At 52.6% G+C, this 20,063-nt stretch overlaps 3 protein-coding genes across 8 annotated transcripts in view; 2 read left to right on the top strand and 1 right to left on the bottom strand.

The window, feature by feature from the left end:
- Positions 1 to 260: 260 nt before the first annotated feature.
- Positions 261 to 6,698, bottom strand: LRRC46 (leucine rich repeat containing 46). Its single transcript, XM_023204334.2, has 8 exons — positions 6,275 to 6,698; positions 6,069 to 6,174; positions 3,362 to 3,470; positions 2,177 to 2,223; positions 1,801 to 1,910; positions 1,474 to 1,543; positions 1,101 to 1,243; positions 261 to 823 (listed from the first exon to the last, which is right to left on the bottom strand). Exons 1-8 carry the CDS (start codon positions 6,282 to 6,284, stop codon positions 501 to 503), a joined length of 918 nt encoding a protein of 305 aa, XP_023060102.1. The 5' UTR covers positions 6,285 to 6,698; the 3' UTR covers positions 261 to 500.
- A 12-nt stretch (positions 6,699 to 6,710) lies between these two features.
- Positions 6,711 to 14,005, top strand: MRPL10 (mitochondrial ribosomal protein L10). Of its 2 annotated transcripts, none has more exons than XM_023204327.1 (5): positions 6,711 to 6,820; positions 9,591 to 9,760; positions 11,070 to 11,234; positions 11,490 to 11,634; positions 13,006 to 14,005. In XM_023204327.1, the coding sequence occupies exons 1-5, from the start codon at positions 6,769 to 6,771 to the stop codon at positions 13,260 to 13,262; spliced, it is 789 nt and encodes a 262-aa protein (XP_023060095.1). In that variant the 5' UTR covers positions 6,711 to 6,768; the 3' UTR covers positions 13,263 to 14,005. The 2 variants fall into 2 exon arrangements, with proteins under 2 accessions (XP_023060095.1, XP_023060096.1); XM_023204328.1 differs by lacking the exon at positions 6,711 to 6,820 and adding an exon at positions 8,450 to 8,513.
- Positions 14,006 to 15,656: 1,651 nt separating this feature from the next.
- OSBPL7 (oxysterol binding protein like 7) overlaps positions 15,657 to 20,063 on the top strand; it is a 14,599-nt gene continuing 10,192 nt past the window's right edge. For 3 of the 5 annotated variants that reach the window (XR_002730023.1, XR_002730024.1, XM_023204325.2), the window contains exons 1-7: positions 15,660 to 15,816; positions 17,128 to 17,289; positions 17,397 to 17,522; positions 17,710 to 17,763; positions 18,392 to 18,505; positions 18,875 to 18,985; positions 19,105 to 19,222. Coding sequence is in view for 2 of the 5 variants with exons in the window: in XM_023204325.2 (XP_023060093.1) it covers positions 17,215 to 17,289; positions 17,397 to 17,522; positions 17,710 to 17,763; positions 18,392 to 18,505; positions 18,875 to 18,985; positions 19,105 to 19,222 (598 nt within the window). In the remaining 3 variants the exon portion in view is untranslated. Of the gene's footprint in view, positions 15,817 to 17,127; positions 17,290 to 17,367; positions 17,523 to 17,709; positions 17,764 to 18,391; positions 18,506 to 18,874; positions 18,986 to 19,104; positions 19,223 to 20,063 lie in introns of those variants that run through there. The other 2 variants (XR_002730025.2, XM_023204326.1) reach the window with 2 other exon arrangements.

Consider the following 20,063-nt stretch of genomic DNA (forward strand, 5'->3'; position numbering starts at 1 on the left):
CCTGAGTGGTTGAGTGATGGGGACTAGGCAGGAGGACAGGGAGGGGACAGGAGCTGGCTGCTGTTGGGGATGACTAGGACCACAGCTCCTTGGTCCTTGGCTTGGACTGGGGAAGGGCACTCCCTAGGGGTGGCAGTGAGATGGCATCCTCTATGAGGTGGTGCCTGCTTCTTGCCCACGTGGGAGCCAGGAAGCCAGCGGGGGGCCTGAGGCATGCCTGCCCTGTGGGTAACTCCCGAAAGATTCCAAACTCACTCTTCAGAATCAGGTGGCTCACTGTGCTCTGTATTTTGTTTCCTGGAGCTTTCACTGGTTGCTTCCCCTGAGATATCCCCAAGTAACACGAAAAGCATATTCAGGGCCAAGAGACACTTTACTGGGGATGAACTCCTGACACAGGTCATTGGTCTGAGAAGTGGGTCCACTCCACTCATAGAGAAAGGTTGACAGAGAATCATTTCTTGCTTCTCTTGGCCATAGTTTTGGTTGTGCTGGGGGCCTCAGCCAGAGGCCTTGGGGGCTGTGGCTGCTCGGACCCCCTTCCTTCCCCATAGAGAGTTTTGGCGGCCCCTGGGAATCAGACTGCATGGTTTCTTGGTGGGAGAGGAGGCCTGGGGTGAGGAGACGGCCTCAGGGACTATCTCCTCCCCTTGCCCAGGAGTGGCAGAAGGGCTGCTGTCCCCAGCCATGGGCACCCCAGGTAGCAAGGGCAGGTTGGTGAGGGTGGGCTGCATCTCCATCCTCAGCAGGTGCTGTGTCAGGGCCGCCTGTTGCCGGTGCTCCCTGTGCCTGCCCAGCTCCTGCTCCAGCTCCTTGAGGAAGCCTGTGAGGGACCAGGGGGTAGAGGGTGCAGGGTGGGTGGAGCTCTGGGCTCAGCAGGAGGGTCCCTGAGCTCAGGGAAGTCTCTGGCTGGCCCCTGCCATCCCTCTTGGGAAGCAGCCTGAGGCTGGGGTCCTGAACTGATACCTTACTCTGGCCCAGATGTTGATCCGAACTTGGGGCTCCCCTCCCCAGATGCCACTGCCATCTTAGCTTCCCTCGTGTCCCACAGGGCAGAGGTGGGCTCTGGGGAAGCTGAAAGCCTTGGAAAGCAGGGTCACCTCGTTCTGAACAGAATGGGCCACTCAGCTCTGGGAACTCCTCATCACTTGAAGCTTCATCCTCCTCGTCCGAAACCCAGCGCTCCATCACAGGCTGCCCATCCAGGTCCAAGAGAAGTGGCAGGGCTTCTATCACCAGCTCACTACAGAGCAGAAGGAGCAGAGGTTACCTAGGAGGGCACCCTGGCGTGGAGGATGCAAAGACATGCACCACAGCATCCACACCTGGAAGGGTGGTGGCTCATGAGCTAGGTAGGAGGTTGGGGAGAAGGTGCCATGGATAGTAACCCCAGGATTGCAGGCTGAGAGGGGCCTGGGCTGAGTTAGCAGGTGGAGCTCAACCAGACCTTTCTTCCCACCCTCCCCTCCTTACCGGTAGCCATCCTGTTTGGTGCAGCTATTGCCAGACAGCTTGAGGATGAGAAGGCTCTGGGGGAACTCATCTGCACACAGCAGAGAGAGAGGAAATGGGGCTCTCACTTGATCTTAGCCAAAAGGCCATGAAGCAATGGGAATGGGGTTCTCATACCCACTTTCTAGTCCAAAGCCACTACCTCTAGGCACAACCCCTTGAACTCCCTGAGGATGAGGTGTGGACCTGCAGGGGTGTGGCTAATGCAAGCACAGGCAGATGGGTGCAGAGGGGAGGGCAGGTCCCACAGGGGATGTGTTTGGTGAGCCAGGGCAAGTGGGTTCCTACCCAGCGTCAGCGTTTCTATCAGGTTCTCAGAAAGGTCCAGAAACTGGAGGCATGGGAGGTCGAGGAGGTTTTCCACCTGCCTGATTTGGTTTCCTGCCAGAGACAGGAAGCTGTAGGGGAAGGAAGGGGCAGAGAGGCAGAGCTGAATCATGGAACAGCTGGAGGAAAAGAGGAGGGCACCTGACACTGGGGCCCCTGGGCTAGGCAGCTGATGACCAGTGGGGACACATGGCCTTCTGGGGTGAGGGAGTAGAGCTAGGCTTGCTGGTCCTTGGCTGAAAAGGACCCAGGCTTGGAGAAATCTGAACCAGTTCTTTGGGGTGTGGCTAGGGTCCCCCGACCCCTCTTCCCCTGCCTGAACCCTGGCACCACGTACCGCAAGGAGGGGACGCAAGCCAGGTTCTCAATTTGCTGGATCTTATTCTGCAAGAAGAAACCGAAGTGGGGAAACCAAGCTGAGATCAGATGGGTGGGAGGCCCTTTACAGGGACAAAGTCCCAAGACCATGTCTACTCCTGCAGCTGGAGATCTGGCACTTTGGGAATGATAACCCCACTCCTTGAACAGGTTGCCACTACCTTAAGAAAGATGATTTTCTTTCTCCAGGTGGATGGTTAAGGGTGTAAACCTGGGGTATCTAAACCTGACTAAGTATACTCTTCTGATTCCACAACCAAAGAGTGACCTGGGAATCAGAAAAGGAAACCAAGAAGCCACCAGGAAAATGGAAAGGGCCTTGGTGGTGGCTTGCATACACAGAGAGAACAATAAGCATACATGAACTTGATAGGTAAAGTTTCTATGGGGAAAGTCGAAGCGAGCTGGGAATATTCTAGTTCTCGGTGGTCGTTGTGTGAGACGGAGTCTCACTCTGTCGCCCAGGCTGGAGTGCAGTGACCGGATCTCAGCTCACTGCAAGCTCTGCCTCCCGGGTTTATGCCATTCTCCTGCCTCAGCCTCCCGAGTAGCTGGGACTACAGGCGCCCGCCACCTCGCCCGGCTAGTTTTTTGTATTTTTTAGTAGAGATGGGGTTTCACCGTGTTAGCCAGGATGGTCTCGATCTCCTGACCTCGTGATCCGCCCGTCTCGGCCTCCCAAAGTGCTGGGATTACAGGCTTGAGCCACTGCGCCCGGCCGCGAGCTGGGAATATTCAACCAGGGGAGGGCTGAAGATCAACCAACCACCACCACCACCAAACAGCCTTCAAGTAGGATCTGAATGATGTAGAGGAATCTTCATAGTTTCCTCTTCCTCTTCAAAACAGGAAATGGGCTGGAGCTATTTAACGTGAAAGATTTAGAGTAAATGCCAAGAACTTCTAGATCAAGAGAAGTGCCTAAAGAACAGTGGAGGGAGCACAGGTCATGTTCAGGATCTATTTTGGGGGAATTAGTCTTTCAATTCAGGACCCTACGTCATTCATCTGGGAATGGTTTAACTGAAGGTCTGCCTGCCTGAACACCAGGGAATGGGCAAAATGACCTGGTTGGCTCCTTTCAGATGAGATAGATTAGGTCCACAGGGGTCAAGGGGAGGGGAAGGATGGAGAAAGAAGTTACCCCTTGCAGATAGAGGCTGTGAAGATTCTTGAGGCCCTGTAAGTTCCTGATAGTAGTAATCCCCTCCCGGTCCAGGCGGACAGTCTGCAGTTCATCAAGAGTGTGAAACCTGGGAGAAGAGTCAGTAAGGGTGGTGTTAGAGCACCACTCATGTGGTCTGTTAGCAGGGAGGATGGGAGAGAGGGAGGAGGGAAGGGTTTTCAAGAAGGGGTAGTTGGCTGAGTGATTTTAATCAAATGTGAGAAACATCTTCTTGACATCTTGAGGTGGTGTCTAGATCATGAAACTGTCTTGACTTGCAGACTTGTATCTTTATCGTTAGCACTGGGAAGGGTGAGAGAGAGGAGTAAGGACCCTCTGGGAAATTGGAGGATGGCAGCTTATGGTTCCTGGAGAGATTTAGCGGCAAGAGAAGCCTTCCTCTGGCCAGCTTGGATGGTGGAGGCAGGGGTAGGACAGAGATGACACATTGCAGAAAGATCCTTCTTCACCTTCCTTTTGAGTGGTTCATGGAGGAAAAAGCACTTGTTCCATCCACCCATTCATTCATTCCACAACATTTGCTGAGTGCCTACTAGAGACAAATGACAGAGTCTCTGCCCACCACTATTAAAGAAGCAGGGGCCGGGCGTGGTGGCTCACACCTGTAATCCCTGCACTTTGGGAGGCTGAGGCGGGTGGATCACGAGGTCAGGAGATCGAGACCATTCTGGCTAACCCGGTGAAACCCCGTCTCTACTAAAAATACAAAAAATTAGCCGGGCGAGGTGGCGGGCACCTGTAGTCGCAGCTACTCGGGAGGCTGAGGCAGGAGAATGGCGTGAACCCGGGAGGTGGAGCTTGCAGTGAGTGGTGATGGTGCCACCGCACTCCAGCCTGGGCGACCGAGCGAGACTCCGTCTCAAAAAGAGCAAAAAAAAAAAAAAAAAAAAAAAAAGAAGCAGGGCAGGCTGACCATGGTGGCTCACCCTGTACTCCCAGCACTTTGGGAGGCCGAGGCAGGAGGATCCCTTGAGCCCAGGAGGTCGAGGCTGTAATGTGCCACGATTATGCTACTGCACTTCAGCCTGGGTGACAGAGCAAGACCCTATGTCATTTAAAAGAAAAAAAAAAAAAAAAGAGGCTGGGCGAGGTGGCTCACGCCTATAATCCCAGCACTTTGGGAGGTTGAGGTGGGCAGACTGCCTGAGGTCAGGAGTTCAAGACCAGCCTGGCTAACGTGGTGAAATCCTATCTCTACTAAAAATACAAAAAAAATTAGCTGGGTGTGGTGGCGCACACCTGTAGTCCCAGCTACTCAGGAGGCTGAGGCTGGAGAATTGCTTCAACCCGGGAGGCAGACGTTGCAGTGAGCTGAGATCGCGCCACCACACTCCAACCTGCGCAACGGAGTGAGACTCCGTCTCAAAAAAAAAAAAAGGAAGAAGGCAAAACATCTATGACAAGTGGATAACAGAGGCAAGTACAGGGGAAAGGAAGAAGAAGAAGGAGAAGGAGGAGGAAGAAGGGGAAGAAGGAGAAAGAATAAAGAAGAGGAAGAAGAAGAAAGAAAGAAGAAGAAGGCCAAACATCTATGACAAGTGGATAACAGAAGCAAGTACAGGGGACAAAGGGAGTACATAGTCTGTGCACTAAGTTCAGAGTAGGAGGAATCAGGGAATGCTTCCTAGAGGAGGTGACAAATGAGTAGGCATTAGCCATGAAGATAGGAGGATATGGTGAGAAGGCATTTCAAGCAGAAGGAATAGTATGTGCTAACACAGCCCTTCCGAAACTCCAATATGCCCATGCAGACTCTAATTCAGTAGATCGGGCGGAGGGGCTGAGATGCTCCACTTCTAACAAGCCCCCTGTGATGCCAGTGCTGCTGCCCTACCCCTGCACCCTCTCCCGCCTACACATACTCTGAGTAGTAAGGTACTAAGGTGTGAGTATGCAGTGTGGGAAATTGTACACTTGTGGAAAGTGGCCAGAAAGAAGGCTGAAAAGCAGAAGACAACTTAAGCTTAGGCAGTGGGATTTTATTTGGGAGGTAACAGCCAAGAAAGTTTCTGTCAGTGAGTGCCTGATTAGATTTGTTATTTAAAAGGATCACTTTAGCTACTCAGGAGGCTGAAGTAGGAGGATTGTTTGAGGAGTTCAAGACCAGTTTGGCCAACAGAGCAAGACCCCATCTCTTAAAAAGTAATTAAAAATACTTTATTTTGTGTTTGTTTTAGAAATAGGGTCTTACCCTGTTGCCCAAGCTGTCATGCAATGGCATGATCATAGCTTACTGCAGCCACAGGTACCCGGGCTCAAGTGATCCTCCTGCCTCAGCCTCCCAAGTACCTAGGACTACAGGTGTGTGTGCACCACCATACTCAGCTAATTTATTTTTATTTTTAGAGATAGGATTCTCACTCTATTGCCCAGGCTGGTCTCAAACTCCTGGGCTCAAGCGATTCTCCCGCGTCAGTCTCCCAAAGTGCTGGGAGTATAGGAGAGAGGTGAACACGGACTTATCTAAGACAGTTGAGTGAGGATGGTGAAAAAGAAGTGGAATTATTTTTAAAAAGGGAAAATCAACTGGGCATTACCACTGATTGGTTGTGTGGAGTAATAAAGAGAGAGACAAAGATCAGTTGACAAATCAGTACAGCTCAGGGGCCTGGTCATCCTGAGTGTTTCAGCCTTCTAACACACTTTTTCTCCCCCATGCACTCACATCTTTTCTGACAGTTCCTCATCCTCAGGGAAAGTCAAGTTCCGCTTAGTGATAAGGGCTTCAGTGATGCAGACGCCCCCTTCCTCTGGACCCTGGGCTGACTTCGCTGTGAAAACATGAGTCCAACTGTCACATTTCCTCATCCTTGGAGGACTTACCCCGCTGTTTTCCAACTGCTCTACCCACCGTCCCCCCTCCCTACTCACCTCCAGACATGATCTAAAATAGAAGCCTGCTGGTCTGAGGGGGCAGAGGAATGAAGAGGAGCCTAGCAGCCTGGGCGGCCCCTAAGGATGGCAGAACCCAGGATGGCAGGAGGAGAGAGAAACTCAGAGACTTGGGAGAGGAGGAAAAGGGGTTGATTCAGAGAAAATTGCTGGGGTGAGGTCGAAGATAACAGTAAATTGATGTGAAGGGTCTGGAGTTTGAGGGGTGTGGAGGGGCTTTGCTGGCAGCAAGCTGGGGCGCAGTGGGCAGGAATGGTTGAGAAAGGAGCAGTTCCTAGGAAGCCGGAGTCGTTGCTAAGAGACTGGACGCCGAGCGGGGCGGTAAAGACCGGATCCGTTGGCCCGGCTTAGCGCATGCGTGTTACAGCCACAGCTGACGGCTACGCCCACTGCTTCCGGCCCCGGGGTTCGCTACCCCACAATCCTTAGCTCTTTTCGTCACCACTCGGCTTCCGTCCATTCTTCCGGTGGAGATGGCTGCGGCCGTGGCTGGGTTGCTGCGAGGGGGTTTCCTGCCCCAGGCGGGTAAGGAGTGGCCCAGGTCCTCACGGCGTGTCTTGCCGCCGCTCTCTAGTCCTCATCTGCCCTCCTCTACTACTGATTCTTCCCATAATCTCTGACCCTAGCTAGATTGCTGGCCCCGTGCAGTTCCTTATGACTCCAGACTCTGGTAATCACAGCAACAGCGTCCAGCTGTTGCCTGTCTACAGCGTTTATTTTGCCTGGACCACTCCTCGCCCAGACCTTTGCATTGTGTCTGCATCTCAATGTCTCAGCCCAAATTTCACCTCAGGTTTACCCTTGACTCCTTAGCCCCATCGCAATCTGTAATTTTGCATTTAAACTAAACAGTTGCTTGTTTAAACTTAAAACTCCGCAAGGGCAGAACCATGTTAATTCAGCATAGCCAGCAGGTGGCATGGTGCTTGATGTTAGTAAGGGTGTAATAAATATTTGTTTAATGAATGGATTCGAGCACTCAATATAGGCCAGGCACTGTGATAACTATTTTTATATGTGTAGCTCATTTAAATCTTTTAGATCATTTAAATCTGAAGCACCCTGTGAGAAAGACATTCGCATCTCCTCTTTACAGACGCAGCAACTGAAGTTCAGACCAGTTGGGTGGCCAAGGTCACAGCTAGTAATTGGCGGAAGAGAGATTAAAATCCAGTTTCGGCTTGGCGCGGTGGCTCGCGCCTGTAATCCCAGCACTTTGGGAGGTTGAGGCGGAGGGATCACCTGAGGTCAAGAGTTTGAGACCAGCCTGGCCAACATGGCGAAACTCCAACTCTACTAAAAACACAAAAATGAGCCGGGCGTGGTGGCACGTGCCTGTAGTCCCAGCTACCCAGGAGGCTGAGGCATGAGAATCGCTTACACCAGGAGGCAGAGGTTGCAGTGAGCTGAGATCGTGTCGCTGCACTCCAGCCTGGGCTACAGAGCGAGACTTTATCAAAAAAAAAAAAAAAAAAAAAATCTAGTTTCATTTGATTCCAAAGCCTGCCTCCAGTCTTAACAGTTAGGTTTTGTGGCTGCTGGCAATAAGACCTCTTACCCCAGCAAATATCTATACTCTCTGACTGTTAGAGCCGCCTTCTATCCGGGCCCTTTTCTGAGGTCACATCCCAGTCTTGGGAATGGCTGAAAGTGGGAAGTTCTAGTCTTGGCCCTTGTGTTGAGGATGAAAGGGTCACTTTGGCTCGGGGCTTTTGAGTGCCTCCCTTGTTTTCTGTGGGGTGCTCTGTAGCATTACCTGTAAACAGGAAGAGAGGAGGAAAGAGAAACTTGTCTGAGAGCTGTGAGAATGGTGTAACATTTTTTTCTCCTCTTCAAATCATAGGAGAGGATGTCAGAACAGTGGTTAGAGCAGTGGTTTTCAAACTTGAGTATGCGTCAGCATCACCAGGAGGACTTGTTAAAACACTATTTGTGACCAGCCTTGGTAACATAGTGAAACCTGGTCTCTACAAAACAAAACAAACAAAAAACACTATTTATTAGGCTCCATCGCAGAGTTGCTGATTCAGTAGGTCTAGGCAGGGCCTGAGAATTTGTATTTCTTTTTCTTTTTCTTTTTCTTTTTGAGACAGTCTTCCTCTGTTGCCCAGGCTGGAGTGCCGGAGTGCAGTGGCACAATCTCGGCTCACTGCAATCTCTGCCTCTTGGGTTCAAGCAATTTCTCATGGCTCAGCCACCTGAGTAGCTGGGACTACAGGTATGTGCCACCACACCTGGCTAATTTTTGTAGTTTAGTTGGAGATGGCGTTTCACCATGTTGGCCAGGTTGGTCTTGAATTCCTGACCTCAAGTGAGCTGCCCACCTTGGCCTCCCAAAGTGTTGGGATTACAGGCGTGAGCCACCACACCCAGCAAAATTTCGGTTTCTAACAAGCTCTCAGATGATGCTGATGTTGCTGGTTGGGGTAGAGGTGGGGCATACCTTGAGAACCACTAGATTAGACCAGGGGTTGGCATATTATGGCAGGGCCAGTCACTGTGTTTTATAAAATTCTATTGGTACATAGCTTCTGCTGTCTGTTTACATATTGTCTATGACTGCTTTTGGCAGAGTTGAGTGTTAGAGACAGACAGAGCACATGGGCCCCAAACTTAAAATATTTACTATTTGACCATTTTAAGAAAGTTTATTCAACCTTATCCCCTTTTTCTTTCTTTCTTTCTTTTTTTTTTTTCCGAGACGGAGTCTCACTCTGTGCCCAGGCTGGAGTGCAGTGGCATGATCTCGGCTCACTGCAACCTCCGCCTCCTGGGTTCAAGCGATTCTCCTGCCTCAGCCTCTCAAGTAGCTAGGATTACAGGTATGCACCACCATGCCCCGCTAATTTTTGTATTTTTAGTAGAGATGGGGTTTCACCATGTTGGCCAGGCTGGTCTCAAACTCCTGACCTCAAGTGATCTCACCCGCCTCGGCTTTCCAAAGTGCTGGGATTACAGGTGTCAGCCACCACGCCCGGCCTCCCCTTTTCTTAATGTGTTCAAAATATTTTCTTCTTTGTTCTCATTTTTTTCTCGCATTTCTGCACATTAAGAAGAGCTGGAGAAATGGGAGCCTCAAGAGATTAAGTAATTGACCTCAGGTGACTTATTGAAAGAGAAGAGAAGCTTTGGAAATTTAGGATTTGGGGTAGACAATTCCTTGTCCCACTCTTGTGCTGAGTCTAGCTCTGTGAGCTGTGCTTTTCTCTGCTAGAGGGTGTGTTTTTTCTCCATCTGGGACAAACTAGGGCCTCTAAGAGGTTGCATCTGACCATGTTGCTATATCCCCTCACAGGCCAGCTGCCTACCCTCCAGACTGTCCGCTATGGCTCCAAGGCTGTTACCCGCCACCGTCGTGTGATGCACTTTCAGCGGCAGAAGCTGATGGCTGTGACTGAATATATCCCCCCAAAACCAGCCATCCACCCAGCATGCCTGCCATCTCCTCCCAGCCCCCCACAGGAGGTAAGGAGGAGTTTGGATACGTGTCACTTGGTGGTGGGATGGTGGATTAAAGTAATCTTGTCTCTGGCCATAGTGAAGTAGGACACTCAGCCATTGTCACTCACGTAATTATTTCACTTTGACTTTCTGATCCAGATACTTTAAGATGAAATCCGCACTTGATTCTATATTGGCTTTTGGGCTCTGGATTGGACGGGCCTCCTGAATTTCCTTCTTGTCTCCAAAAATGTGTGTGAGAGCTACCTGAGCCAGTGGGGCTGGGGAGAGTATCTCTCCAATCTTTTTTTTTTGAGACAAGAGTATCGCTCTTGTTGCCCAAGCTGGAATGCAGTGGCGCGATCTCGGCTCACTGCAACCTCTGCCTCCCGGGTTCAAGTAATTCTCCTGCCTCAGCCTCCTGAATAGCTGGGATTACAGGCGCGCACCTGTAATGATAAATAAATTAGCCACACCTGGCTAATTTTTGCATTTTTAGTAGAGACGGGGTTTCACCATGTTAGCCAGGATGGTCTTAATCTCCTGACCTCGTGATCTGCCTGCCTCGGCCTCCCAAAGTGCTGGGATCACAGGCATGAGTCACCCCGCCCGGCCATCTTTTGTGTGTGTGTGTGTGTGTGTGAGATAGAGTCTCATTCTGTCACCCAGGCTGGAGTGCAGTGGGACATTCTTGGCTCATCGCAACCTCTGCCTCGTGGGTTCAAGTGATTCTCCTGCCTCAGCCTCCTGAGTAACTGGGATTATAGGTGCATACCACCATGCCCAGCTAATTTTTTGTGTTTTTAGTAGAGACGGGGTTTTGCTCTGTTGGCTAGGCTGGTTTCGAACTTCTGACCTCAAGCAATCCGCCCGCCTTGGCCTCCCAAAGTGCTGAGATTACAGGCATGAGCCACCGCACCCAGCCAAATTTCTCAATTTTAAACTAACAGTGCAAAAGAGTTGTATTTATGATTGGCAAAATGATTCAACATGAGTGTAGTGTCAGATTGATAGTCGAAGTAATTTTAACAATATTATTGTCAAGCACTGTTGACTAGGGCAGACTGCAGACCTGTTTTCGGGGGAGTGGAACTGAGCATTCTGAGGTTTGAAAAACACTGCTAAAGACTGCGATTATCTAATGAAAGTGAAAAGGTTAGAAGAGTGGGAGATGTTACATGTCTCTGAGAGTCAGGGGCCCAATTATCCTACTTGTTCCCTGATCTTTTGCACATTTGGGCATCACTGGAAGCCCTAGAACCTACCACAAAGGGAGCAAGGTTGCCAGGAGAAGTCAGCTGATATTTCCTTGGTCATTGCTTTCCAACTTCAGGAGACAGGCCTCATCAGGCTTCTCCGCCGGGAGATAGCAGCAGTTTTCCAGGACAACCGAATGATAGCCGTCTGCCAGAACGTGGCTCTGAGTGCAGAGGACAAGCTTCTTATGCGACACCAGCTGCGGAAACACAAGATCCTGATGAAGGTCTTCCCCAACCAGGTAGGGAGCAGGCCCCTTGGCATGGGTTGCCCATCTTACCCCAACCCCCACCAGACTCAGACCTCACCATCTGCTCCCCAGTGATGATACTTTTTATTCCTCCTCTCCATGAGTCACCCTCTAATCTGGTGTCTAAGTATGATCAGGGGCTGAGAAGACCCTTGGGTTGCACCCTCAGCCTAATGTGGCCCATGACCCATGAGGTGGCTCTTCCTCCCACTTTTTCCTGATAAGTCATTTTTCCTGCTGTCCCAGGTCCTGAAGCCCTTCCTGGAGGATTCCAAGTACCAAAATCTGCTGCCCCTTTTTGTGGGGCACAACATACTGCTGGTCAGTGAAGAGCCCAAGGTCAAGGAGATGGTACGGATCTTAAGGACTGTGCCGTTCCTGCCGCTGCTAGGTGAGCAAGCACCCCTGGCAGTTAGGGGTGGGATGCAGAGGGGCAGGTGCTACAGCAGCCTGCTGCCATCTGCTCAGCTTGTCTTGGTAAAACCGTGAACGTTCTTGGAGACAGCATCCTTTCACGGATGGGGCCTGAGTCAACAGCACATTTATTGAGGGCCGACTGTCACTCTCACACCTGTGTTGTCTCACTACCCCAGGTCACTTCTGCACTGGAGGGAAGACTAGGAAAGGCAGACATGGAGCAGGGAGAGAAAATTCAGATACCTTGAGTCTAACAGTGGGGTAATAGGTGCTGAAACCCACACAGATGAAGATATTTAAAACAAGTAGCCCAAGTAAAGGGTGCTGAGGGCCACTGACCAGTGTTTCTCAGACTCCCCTGATGCTGACTCACTTAAGGGGCAGAGAATACTGCACGTGTCCCTTGGAAATCCAGATTTCATAGGTCTCTGTGGGGAGGGGGCGGGACAGGAATCTGATTTTTTTTTTTTTTTTTTTTTTAAACTGTATCATCCAGGCTGGAGTGCAGTGATGCAGTCTCGGCTCACTGCAACCTCTGTCTCCTGGGTTCAAGCAACTCTCCTGCCTCAGCCTCTTAAGTAGCTGGGATTACAGGCACCTGCCACCACATCCAGCTAATTTTTTTTGTATTTTTAGTAGAGATGGGGTTTCACCATGTTGGCCAGGCTGGTCTTGAACTCCTGACCTCAGGTGATCCACCCACCTCGGCCTCCCAAAGTGCTGGGATTACAGGCGTGAGCCACTGCACCTGGCCTCCTCCTGATTCTCTCTCTCTCTTTTATTTTTTTCTGAGTTGAAGTTTCGCTCTTGTCACCCAGACTGGAGTGCAATGGCATGAACTCAGCTTACTGTAACCTCTGCCTCGCCAGTTCAAACGATTTTCCTGCCTCAGCCTCCCAAGTAGCTGGGATTACAGGTGCTCGCCACCACGACTGACTAATTTTTGTAGTTTTAGTAGAGACAGGGTTTCACCTTGTTGGCCAGGCTGGTCTTGAACTCCTGACCTCAGGTGATCTGCCCGCCTTGGCCTCCCAAAGTGCTGGGATTACAGGCGTGAGCCACCACACCTGGCCACCTGATTCTTATTTACAAGGAAGTTTAGGAAACACTGACTTAATAGGGGTCGGGGCCAGGTGGATATATTAAGAGTTTTCTGAGGGAAGAGTGAAGAAGTAGGGATCAATCCCAAGCGGAGTGGGTGTGGTGTGGGGCACAGTGGAACCCAGGTCTTGGGGAAGGCAGGATTTTGAGAAGGGCAATGGAGAGCAAGTTCCTAGGGTCAGAAAGTTGTTTTCAGAGAAGAAAGGCATCTGCAAGGAGCCCAGCTAACCCTGTGTTCTTCCAGGTGGCTGCATTGATGACACCATCCTCAGCAGGCAGGGCTTTATCAACTACTCCAAGCTCCCCAGCCTGCCCCTGGTGCAGGGGGAGCTTGTTGGAGGCCTCACCCGCCTCACGGCCCAGACCCACTCCCTGCTTCAGCACCAGCCCCTGCAGCTGACCACCCTGTTGGACCAGTACATCAGAGAGCAACGCGAGAAGGATTCTGTTGTGTCGGCCAGTGGGAAGCCAGATCCTCCTGACCCTGTTCCGGACTCGTAGCCAGCCTATTTAGCCAGCCCTGCGTATAAATACACTGTGCCCTATTGGCTGTGCTCTCCTCCACGGGAGATGTGGAAGGACTTGGGGTGGGGGAGTGTGTTTGTCACTTGGTTTTCACTAACAATGATATTGTCAGGTATAGGGCCACTTGGAGATGCAGAGGATTTCATTTCAAATGTCAGCCACTGGCTTCATCTTTCGTTTTCCCAGCTTGGGACCTGATAGGAGCAAAGTCTCTCCATTCTCCAGGTCCAAGGCAGAGATCCTGAAAAGATAAGGCTATTATCCCCTGCCTCCTTGGTCACTGCCTCTTGCTGCACAGGCTCCTGAGCCCACCCCCCTGGGGCACAACCTGCCACGGCCACAGTAGCTCAACCAAGCAGTTGTGCTGAGGTGAGAGCCTGCTGTGTGCCAGGCTTTGTGCTGAGTGGCGTACATGTATTAGTTCCTTTACTCCTGACCACATTGTACCCATTTCACAGAGAAGGAGCAGAGAAATTAAGTGGCTTGCTCAAGGTCATGCAGTTAGTAAGTGGCAGAACAGGGACTTGAACCAGGCCCTCTGCTCTGAAGACCGCATCCCGAATTTCTACCCTAGAGCTTCCTTATCAGGTTACCCAGAAGTGGGTCCCATCCACCATCCAGGTGAGCTTGGATGTTAGTTCTCCGCCCTCGAGGTGTACGCTGTGGAAAGTTTGGGAGCACTGCTTTATAATAAAGTGAAATGCATTCTACTTCCTTTATTTTGTGGTTTACACGGCTGTCCTCCCTATAAACTTACTCTCAGGGGCTTCTCTGCCATCTGACTTTCCTCACTCTTGCTTCCCTTCCTAGGAAAATCCTCTTTTCCTACACCCGTTCTCGCAAATGGCATCCCGCGCATGCTTGCCCTGTTAAAGGCAGCTGACGGCTCTATACCCACTAGCTAACATGTCTCTGGTGGTTCTGGACAAAAGGCCTGTGGGAAAACTAGGATTCTCTGTTAATGGGGAGTTCTGAGAGCTCTAGGGTAGGAGGCCTCATGCAAGTCTTCATGAACCAGACATTACTAATAAAGGAGATGGGATGCTTAACTCGAAGGCCACCGTCATCCTTGATTGGAGCACATTCTGGGTGGATGCAGGGGTGACCCGGGGCGGGTGGCTGTTCAACATTGTTTCTCGGACTTGAAGCAATGCCCCCGCTTCCTTAGTCTTGGACAGGCACTGTCTGGCGAGGATGATCTGCAGCAGCCTTTTTGTGGCCTGGGCCAGGACCAGCTTCCCACAGTGCCTCGCCCTGTGCTATATGCCCAGGGATGCTCAATCACTGGGAAGTGACTTAAAAGGCCCTAGAGGCTCCTGGATGCCAGAACTTGTCTGACCAGTGCTGCCCAGTGCTCCTGTCCCTCCCAGAACCCTGCCAGGTACTAACAATGCCCTCCACATGGGGTGGCTGGAGCAGCACTGAGGCTCTGAATAAAGGCAAGACAGTGGGTGTCCCTGAAAGATATGTGAGACCCTGAAATGTAAACCAGGCCCAGTGAGGATGAAGTGGAAGGGATAAATGGCCTAAGTCACTTTTGGGGTCAGAGAAGAAACTTGAATCACATCCTTCACCTGAGGCCCCACCTACTCCTTTCCAGAAAGGACTACTTTTTTCCAGAAAACTTTGCTGCATTTGAAGTTGTAGGCCTGTGCCACCTTCATTTGAATGAATTTTAGACCTTTGTTAAGAGCTGATTTTTCATGAGAATTGAGCAGCTGGACACAGTACTCCAGCAGAAGGGTAAAGGGAAGGGAGAGGACCAGCATTGCAGCCCTTTTAACAGCTGTGACTGCCCCAGGCCTGCTCCTGATCAAGACACTGCAGGCTGTGGGGTGCCATCGTATGCACAGGCACTTTCAGATCCCTGTGGGGCCTGACCTAGTGGGGCATCACCCCAATGAAGGGCCTCAGTGTGGGGACTGCTGGCTGTCCCTCTCCTGGCTTGACTGCCCCTGCTGACTGTGCTCTTGGCACTGTCTTATGGTCCCAGAGGGGGCATCTGTCCCTCCACCATCAACCTGATACTTTTGCTGGCTCCGAATTTTGCAGTCTATTTTCAGATGTAAAATGAGAGGTGGGGGGCAGGGGTTAATTAGGAATTGGCCTTGGGCACTAACAGGGTCACTGCCGTGGTAGTCTGAATAAAGCCTTTACCACCACTGGCGTATAGCCAGCAGTTCCCTAGTCCTCTGATCTATCTGGAACCATGCCCAGTGGGGACTGTGCCCCCACTCCCAAGCCACATGGATACTAGGGCGGTCTGCTCAGCCCTGAGTCCTCCAGGGAGCAGGGGGGCAGAGCTGAGCGGTTGCCCGGAGCTTGGCGGGAGGAGGGGACAGGGGAGAGGGAGGTGGGGAGATCCGGCTAGAGGAGAGGCTCCGACGTCTCCTTCCTTCCTGGTTCCTGCAGCAGCTGCTGCCACTGCTCAGCTCGGTGAAGAGGGAGCCGGTGACTCGGAGACGGAGACGGTGACTCAGAGGCAGAGCGGTGTGAGAGCCAAGGAGCACTGGCGTCCATGGACCCTGGGGTAAGGGGGCTGCGTGGCAGCAGCTGACATTCCTGAGAAGAGCTTCCTCCCACCTGAAGCTGGTGGGTCTGCTCCCGAGATGGTGGGAATGGAGGTGGAGAGGGGGCACCCACCTGGCTCGCCTAGACCCCTCACCTTCCTACCGATAGAGCCTCCCCCTCCACCCACAAGCAGTGAGGGGCCGGGATCCCCACAGGGCCCGGAGAAGGGCACAGAGATACCTGAACACCGGAAGAGTTTGGGAACTTTCAATGGCTGAATGCAGGAGTTTCCTCCCAGGTCAGCCTCTTGCAGCAAGGGCCCCTCTGCCCCAACCTCCTGGGCAACCGTTCCTGCCACATCCCTGTCTGTTCTGGGCCTCAGTTCCTCGGGTGCTTGCTAGGTCCATTAGAAGATCTGGGCTGCTTCCCCCACCTCAAACCAGCCTTGCCCCTCCAGTCCCCTCCCCCGTCTCACACACGCAGAACCTCATGCATTATTGATCTCCCGGTGGAGCCAGGATGGCCAGGGCCAGTGCCAAGGGTGCCTGTGGGCACTGCTGCAGGACCTGTGCAGACCTGGGCATGTCCTGGGCCCCCTCTTCTCTCATGAAGTGTCTCTTTTAGCCCAGTGTCCTGCCCTCTCTGGGTGGGTGGCACTTCTCAGAGCCCCAAGGACTGGGATGGTAGACAGGGGATGGTGAGGTTTTAGGGGGCACTGAGGGTCCAAAGAGGGCATCCTAGGGGCATGTTTGGTAGGAGGAGACATGGGAAAATGGGGGCTATCTCAGGCCTCAGTTTCTCCAAGCACTAGAGAATATGGAGACTAATTGGTGGCAGGTTGGGGAGTTTTCTGCAAGGGGATCATGGCAGAGAAGTCTCTGGGTCACGGTGGCAGGGTAGAGGGGTCCTGAAGGCAGAGGCAGCTGGATTGAGGAGGTCTCGCTTGTCCAGTCTCTGAACCCCTCTGTCTCTTCTTGGAGCCTCTTCTGTCACTCCCTTTCTTCACCTCTGAACACTCCCAGGGAAGCCTCTAAAGAAAGCACTGACTATTTCCTGGAGTCCCAAAGTATGTGTCCAAGGCAGGCTGGGCATATGCCTTGTGGTTTTCCCTGGGCATCTGCCTGTCTGCTGTGTGCTAGTTCATGTCTCAGGGCAGTGTCCATATCAGGTGAAAATGGGTGGGGTCAGGACAGAGGGGCAGACTTGGGAGAGGCATGGCAGGTGAGCAGAGGGTGTGTTGGTGAGCCCTTATCTCAGAGGGTGTGGGAGGGGTTGGAGGCCGGGAAGGTGATCAGAATTTGTGCCAAGGGGGTCTTTCTCTTGCTTCAAGGACTCCATCAGGAGCAGGTGACATCCTTCCCCTTCCACCCTGCTCCCTGCTCTACATCCCCAGCAGGAAGTGGCCTCTCCCTTCCCCATGGACTTCCAAGAGAGGGACCCGCCCTTCCTGCCTGAGAGCGCTCAGTCCTCAAAGCCCAGCAGTGCTCCTCAGGTCAGAGAGCGCGAAAGCAGTGGTGGGTGGGCCAAGCTTGAACCGGACCGGGAGGGGCCAAGGCGGCCATCTCCCCAGTGCTCCCCTCCCTCTGTCCTGGACTGCAGGCCTCTGAGCTGTGGGAGGTGGTGGAGGAGCCTCGGGGCAGGCTGGGGACAGAGGGTGTCATGCCTGAGAGACAGGAAGGTCACCTGCTCAAGAAGAGGAAGTGGCCTCTGAAGGGCTGGCACAAGGTAGGGTGGGCAGGCAAAGGGAGGGGCCAGACATGAGGGTGGGGTGGGAATGAGGGGCAGCTGCCAGGCAGTCCAATGGTGTTTGCATGATAAGAAAGAAAAGAAAAACGAATTTGTCTGGTTGCCCTCTCCCTCATGCCCTTCCTCTCGGCCTCCTGGGTCCTGTCACTCCTGGGCAACATCACAGAGATACTTTGTGCTCGAGGATGGAATCCTTCATTATGCAACTACCCGGCAAGACGTGAGTCCGGGCAGTGGCTTGGGGTTGTGGGAGGAGTCTGGCCCCAGTATGCCCTGGGCAGGCACGGGGTATCCGGAATCGACCAGAGCAGGGTCTGAATCCCAGGTCCACCACTTGCTGAATGTGTGATCTTGGGCGAGTTACATCCCTGGGCCATAGCTTCCTCATGTCTAACAGGAGAGCACCTTCCCCCAGGTGCAGAGCTGTCATGGTAAGGGAGGTCATACACACAAGGCTCTCTGGACAGGGCAGAATAAGTGCCCAAGAAATGGAGTCTTTACCACTCTCATCCTGTCCCATTGTCAGGCTGGGAACAAGGAACTGAAGGCCTGAGTACCCAGGATCTCTCTGGGAGGGCGTTACCTTCCACAACCCTCCAGACCCCTGAGGGTGGGAATAGTTTTTCTTGATCTGTGACTTCTTAGAGCTCCAGATGTGACTTGACATAGGGGAGTGCTCTGCACATGGGAGGACGATTGACAAGTCTCTACTGATAGTGTGACTTGGACATGAGGGTGAACCTGCCACCTGGCCCTTGAGCCTAGAATGGCTTCAGGGAGATGGTAGCTCTATGGCTCTGAGAGCCTAAAATAGGTCTCCTGTACGCCCACCAACACTTCACTCCCAGATCACCAAGGGGAAGCTCCATGGCTCCATCGATGTCCGGCTGTCGGTCATGTCCATCAACAAAAAGGCCCAGCGCATTGACCTTGACACTGAAGACAACATCTACCACCTCAAGGTGACATCCCTGGGAGACAGGACGTGTGTTGGCCCCCAGCCTGGCAGAGGCATTGGAACACACAGGGGCAGGGGCTGAGGGTCTGTGGAGCTCAGGGTCTGTCTCTGAGTTTGACAAGAAGTAAGTTTCCATCCTGTAAAAACCGCCAAGGGCAAACCTGCACTTCTTGGTTGTTGCATGGACAGGCACAGATCTAAGGGCTCAGAAACCTGGGCACCTTGCACTCTGTCTCTCTGCAAGTGAGCTTTGCACAAACCTGGCTCTGTAAGAAGGGACTCTGCTTGTCTGGGGACCAGAGCCCTGACTTCTTGCTCTTGGAAAGTGGTCCCTCCCTTCAGATAGCCCTCCCCCTCTCCATCACTTCTGCAGATCAAATCCCAGGACCTATTCCAGAGCTGGGTGGCACAGCTGCGTGCCCACCGCCTAGCCCACCGCCTGGACATGTCCCGTGGCACACTGCCCAGTACCGCTCACCGGAAGGTAAGGTGGACCCTGGGGTGCAGGCAGGTAATGTGGCAATTCAGGGGCAGGGGCTATGGGGAACTGTGAGACCCAGGGAGGTGGGCACCATCCTTCCTGACCCTGGGCTCACCCCACAGGTTCCTGGTGCCCAGCTTCCAACAGCAGCTACTGCCTCAGCCCTACCTGGGCTTGGACCGCGGGAGAAGGTGTCTTCCTGGCTGAGGGACAGTGATGGGCTAGACCGTTGCTCTCATGGTGAGGAGCCCTAGGCACAGCACCTCCAAGGGTAGGGCCCAAGCTGGCAGGTCTAGATTGCATTAGCAGGAGGGGAAAATATTACTTCCATCCCCACCTCAGGGAGACCCAATTTAATGAGACAGCCTCCGCCTCCAAGGAGATCCAATCTACTTGGGCCCTGTCCCAGGCAGTCCCAGTCTTACAGAAGAGTAAGAGTCTGTCAGGGCACATAGACAGACATGGATGCAGGGACGGGAATCATGACAAAGCAGATACTGAATGCCCACACAGGGCAGGGGCCTGAGGAGTAGTGCCAGGGAAGGGGTGTGCTCTAGAAAAGGGTTCCTGCAGTAGGGTCTGTGAAGTTGGCCTGAAGGGAGAAGTGTAAACCAAATAGAGAGAGGCGGGGCAGGGTGAGCACATCCCCGGTCTGCTCAAAGGCAGCAGAGGTGAGGTGTGGTCTAGAGACAGAGTAGAAATTAGGCTTCATGCCCTCCCAGGAAACCAGGGGGCACCACACCCACAGGGGTAGGGACCCGAGCTCTTGAGCAGGTAACAGGGAGCAGTATCAGGATCTCCATGAAGTCAGTGTTGGGAGAGTCATGTCCTTGAGGCTGGGCTTGGTGGTTCACGCCTATAATCCCACCACTTTGGGAAACCAAGGTGGGCAGATCACCTGAGGTCAGGAGTTCGAGGCCAGCCTGACTAACATAGTGAAACCCCATCTCTACTAAAAATACAAAATAATTAGCCAGGCGTGGTGGCACATGCCTGTAATCCCAGCTACTCGGGAGGCTGAGGCAGGAGAATCACTTGAACCCGGGAGGCAGAGGTTGCAGTGACCTGAGATCATGCCATT

The sequence above is a fragment of the Piliocolobus tephrosceles genome, chromosome 16, assembly GCF_002776525.5.
Source record: "Piliocolobus tephrosceles isolate RC106 chromosome 16, ASM277652v3, whole genome shotgun sequence".
NCBI classification, from domain to species: domain Eukaryota; kingdom Metazoa; phylum Chordata; class Mammalia; order Primates; family Cercopithecidae; genus Piliocolobus; species Piliocolobus tephrosceles.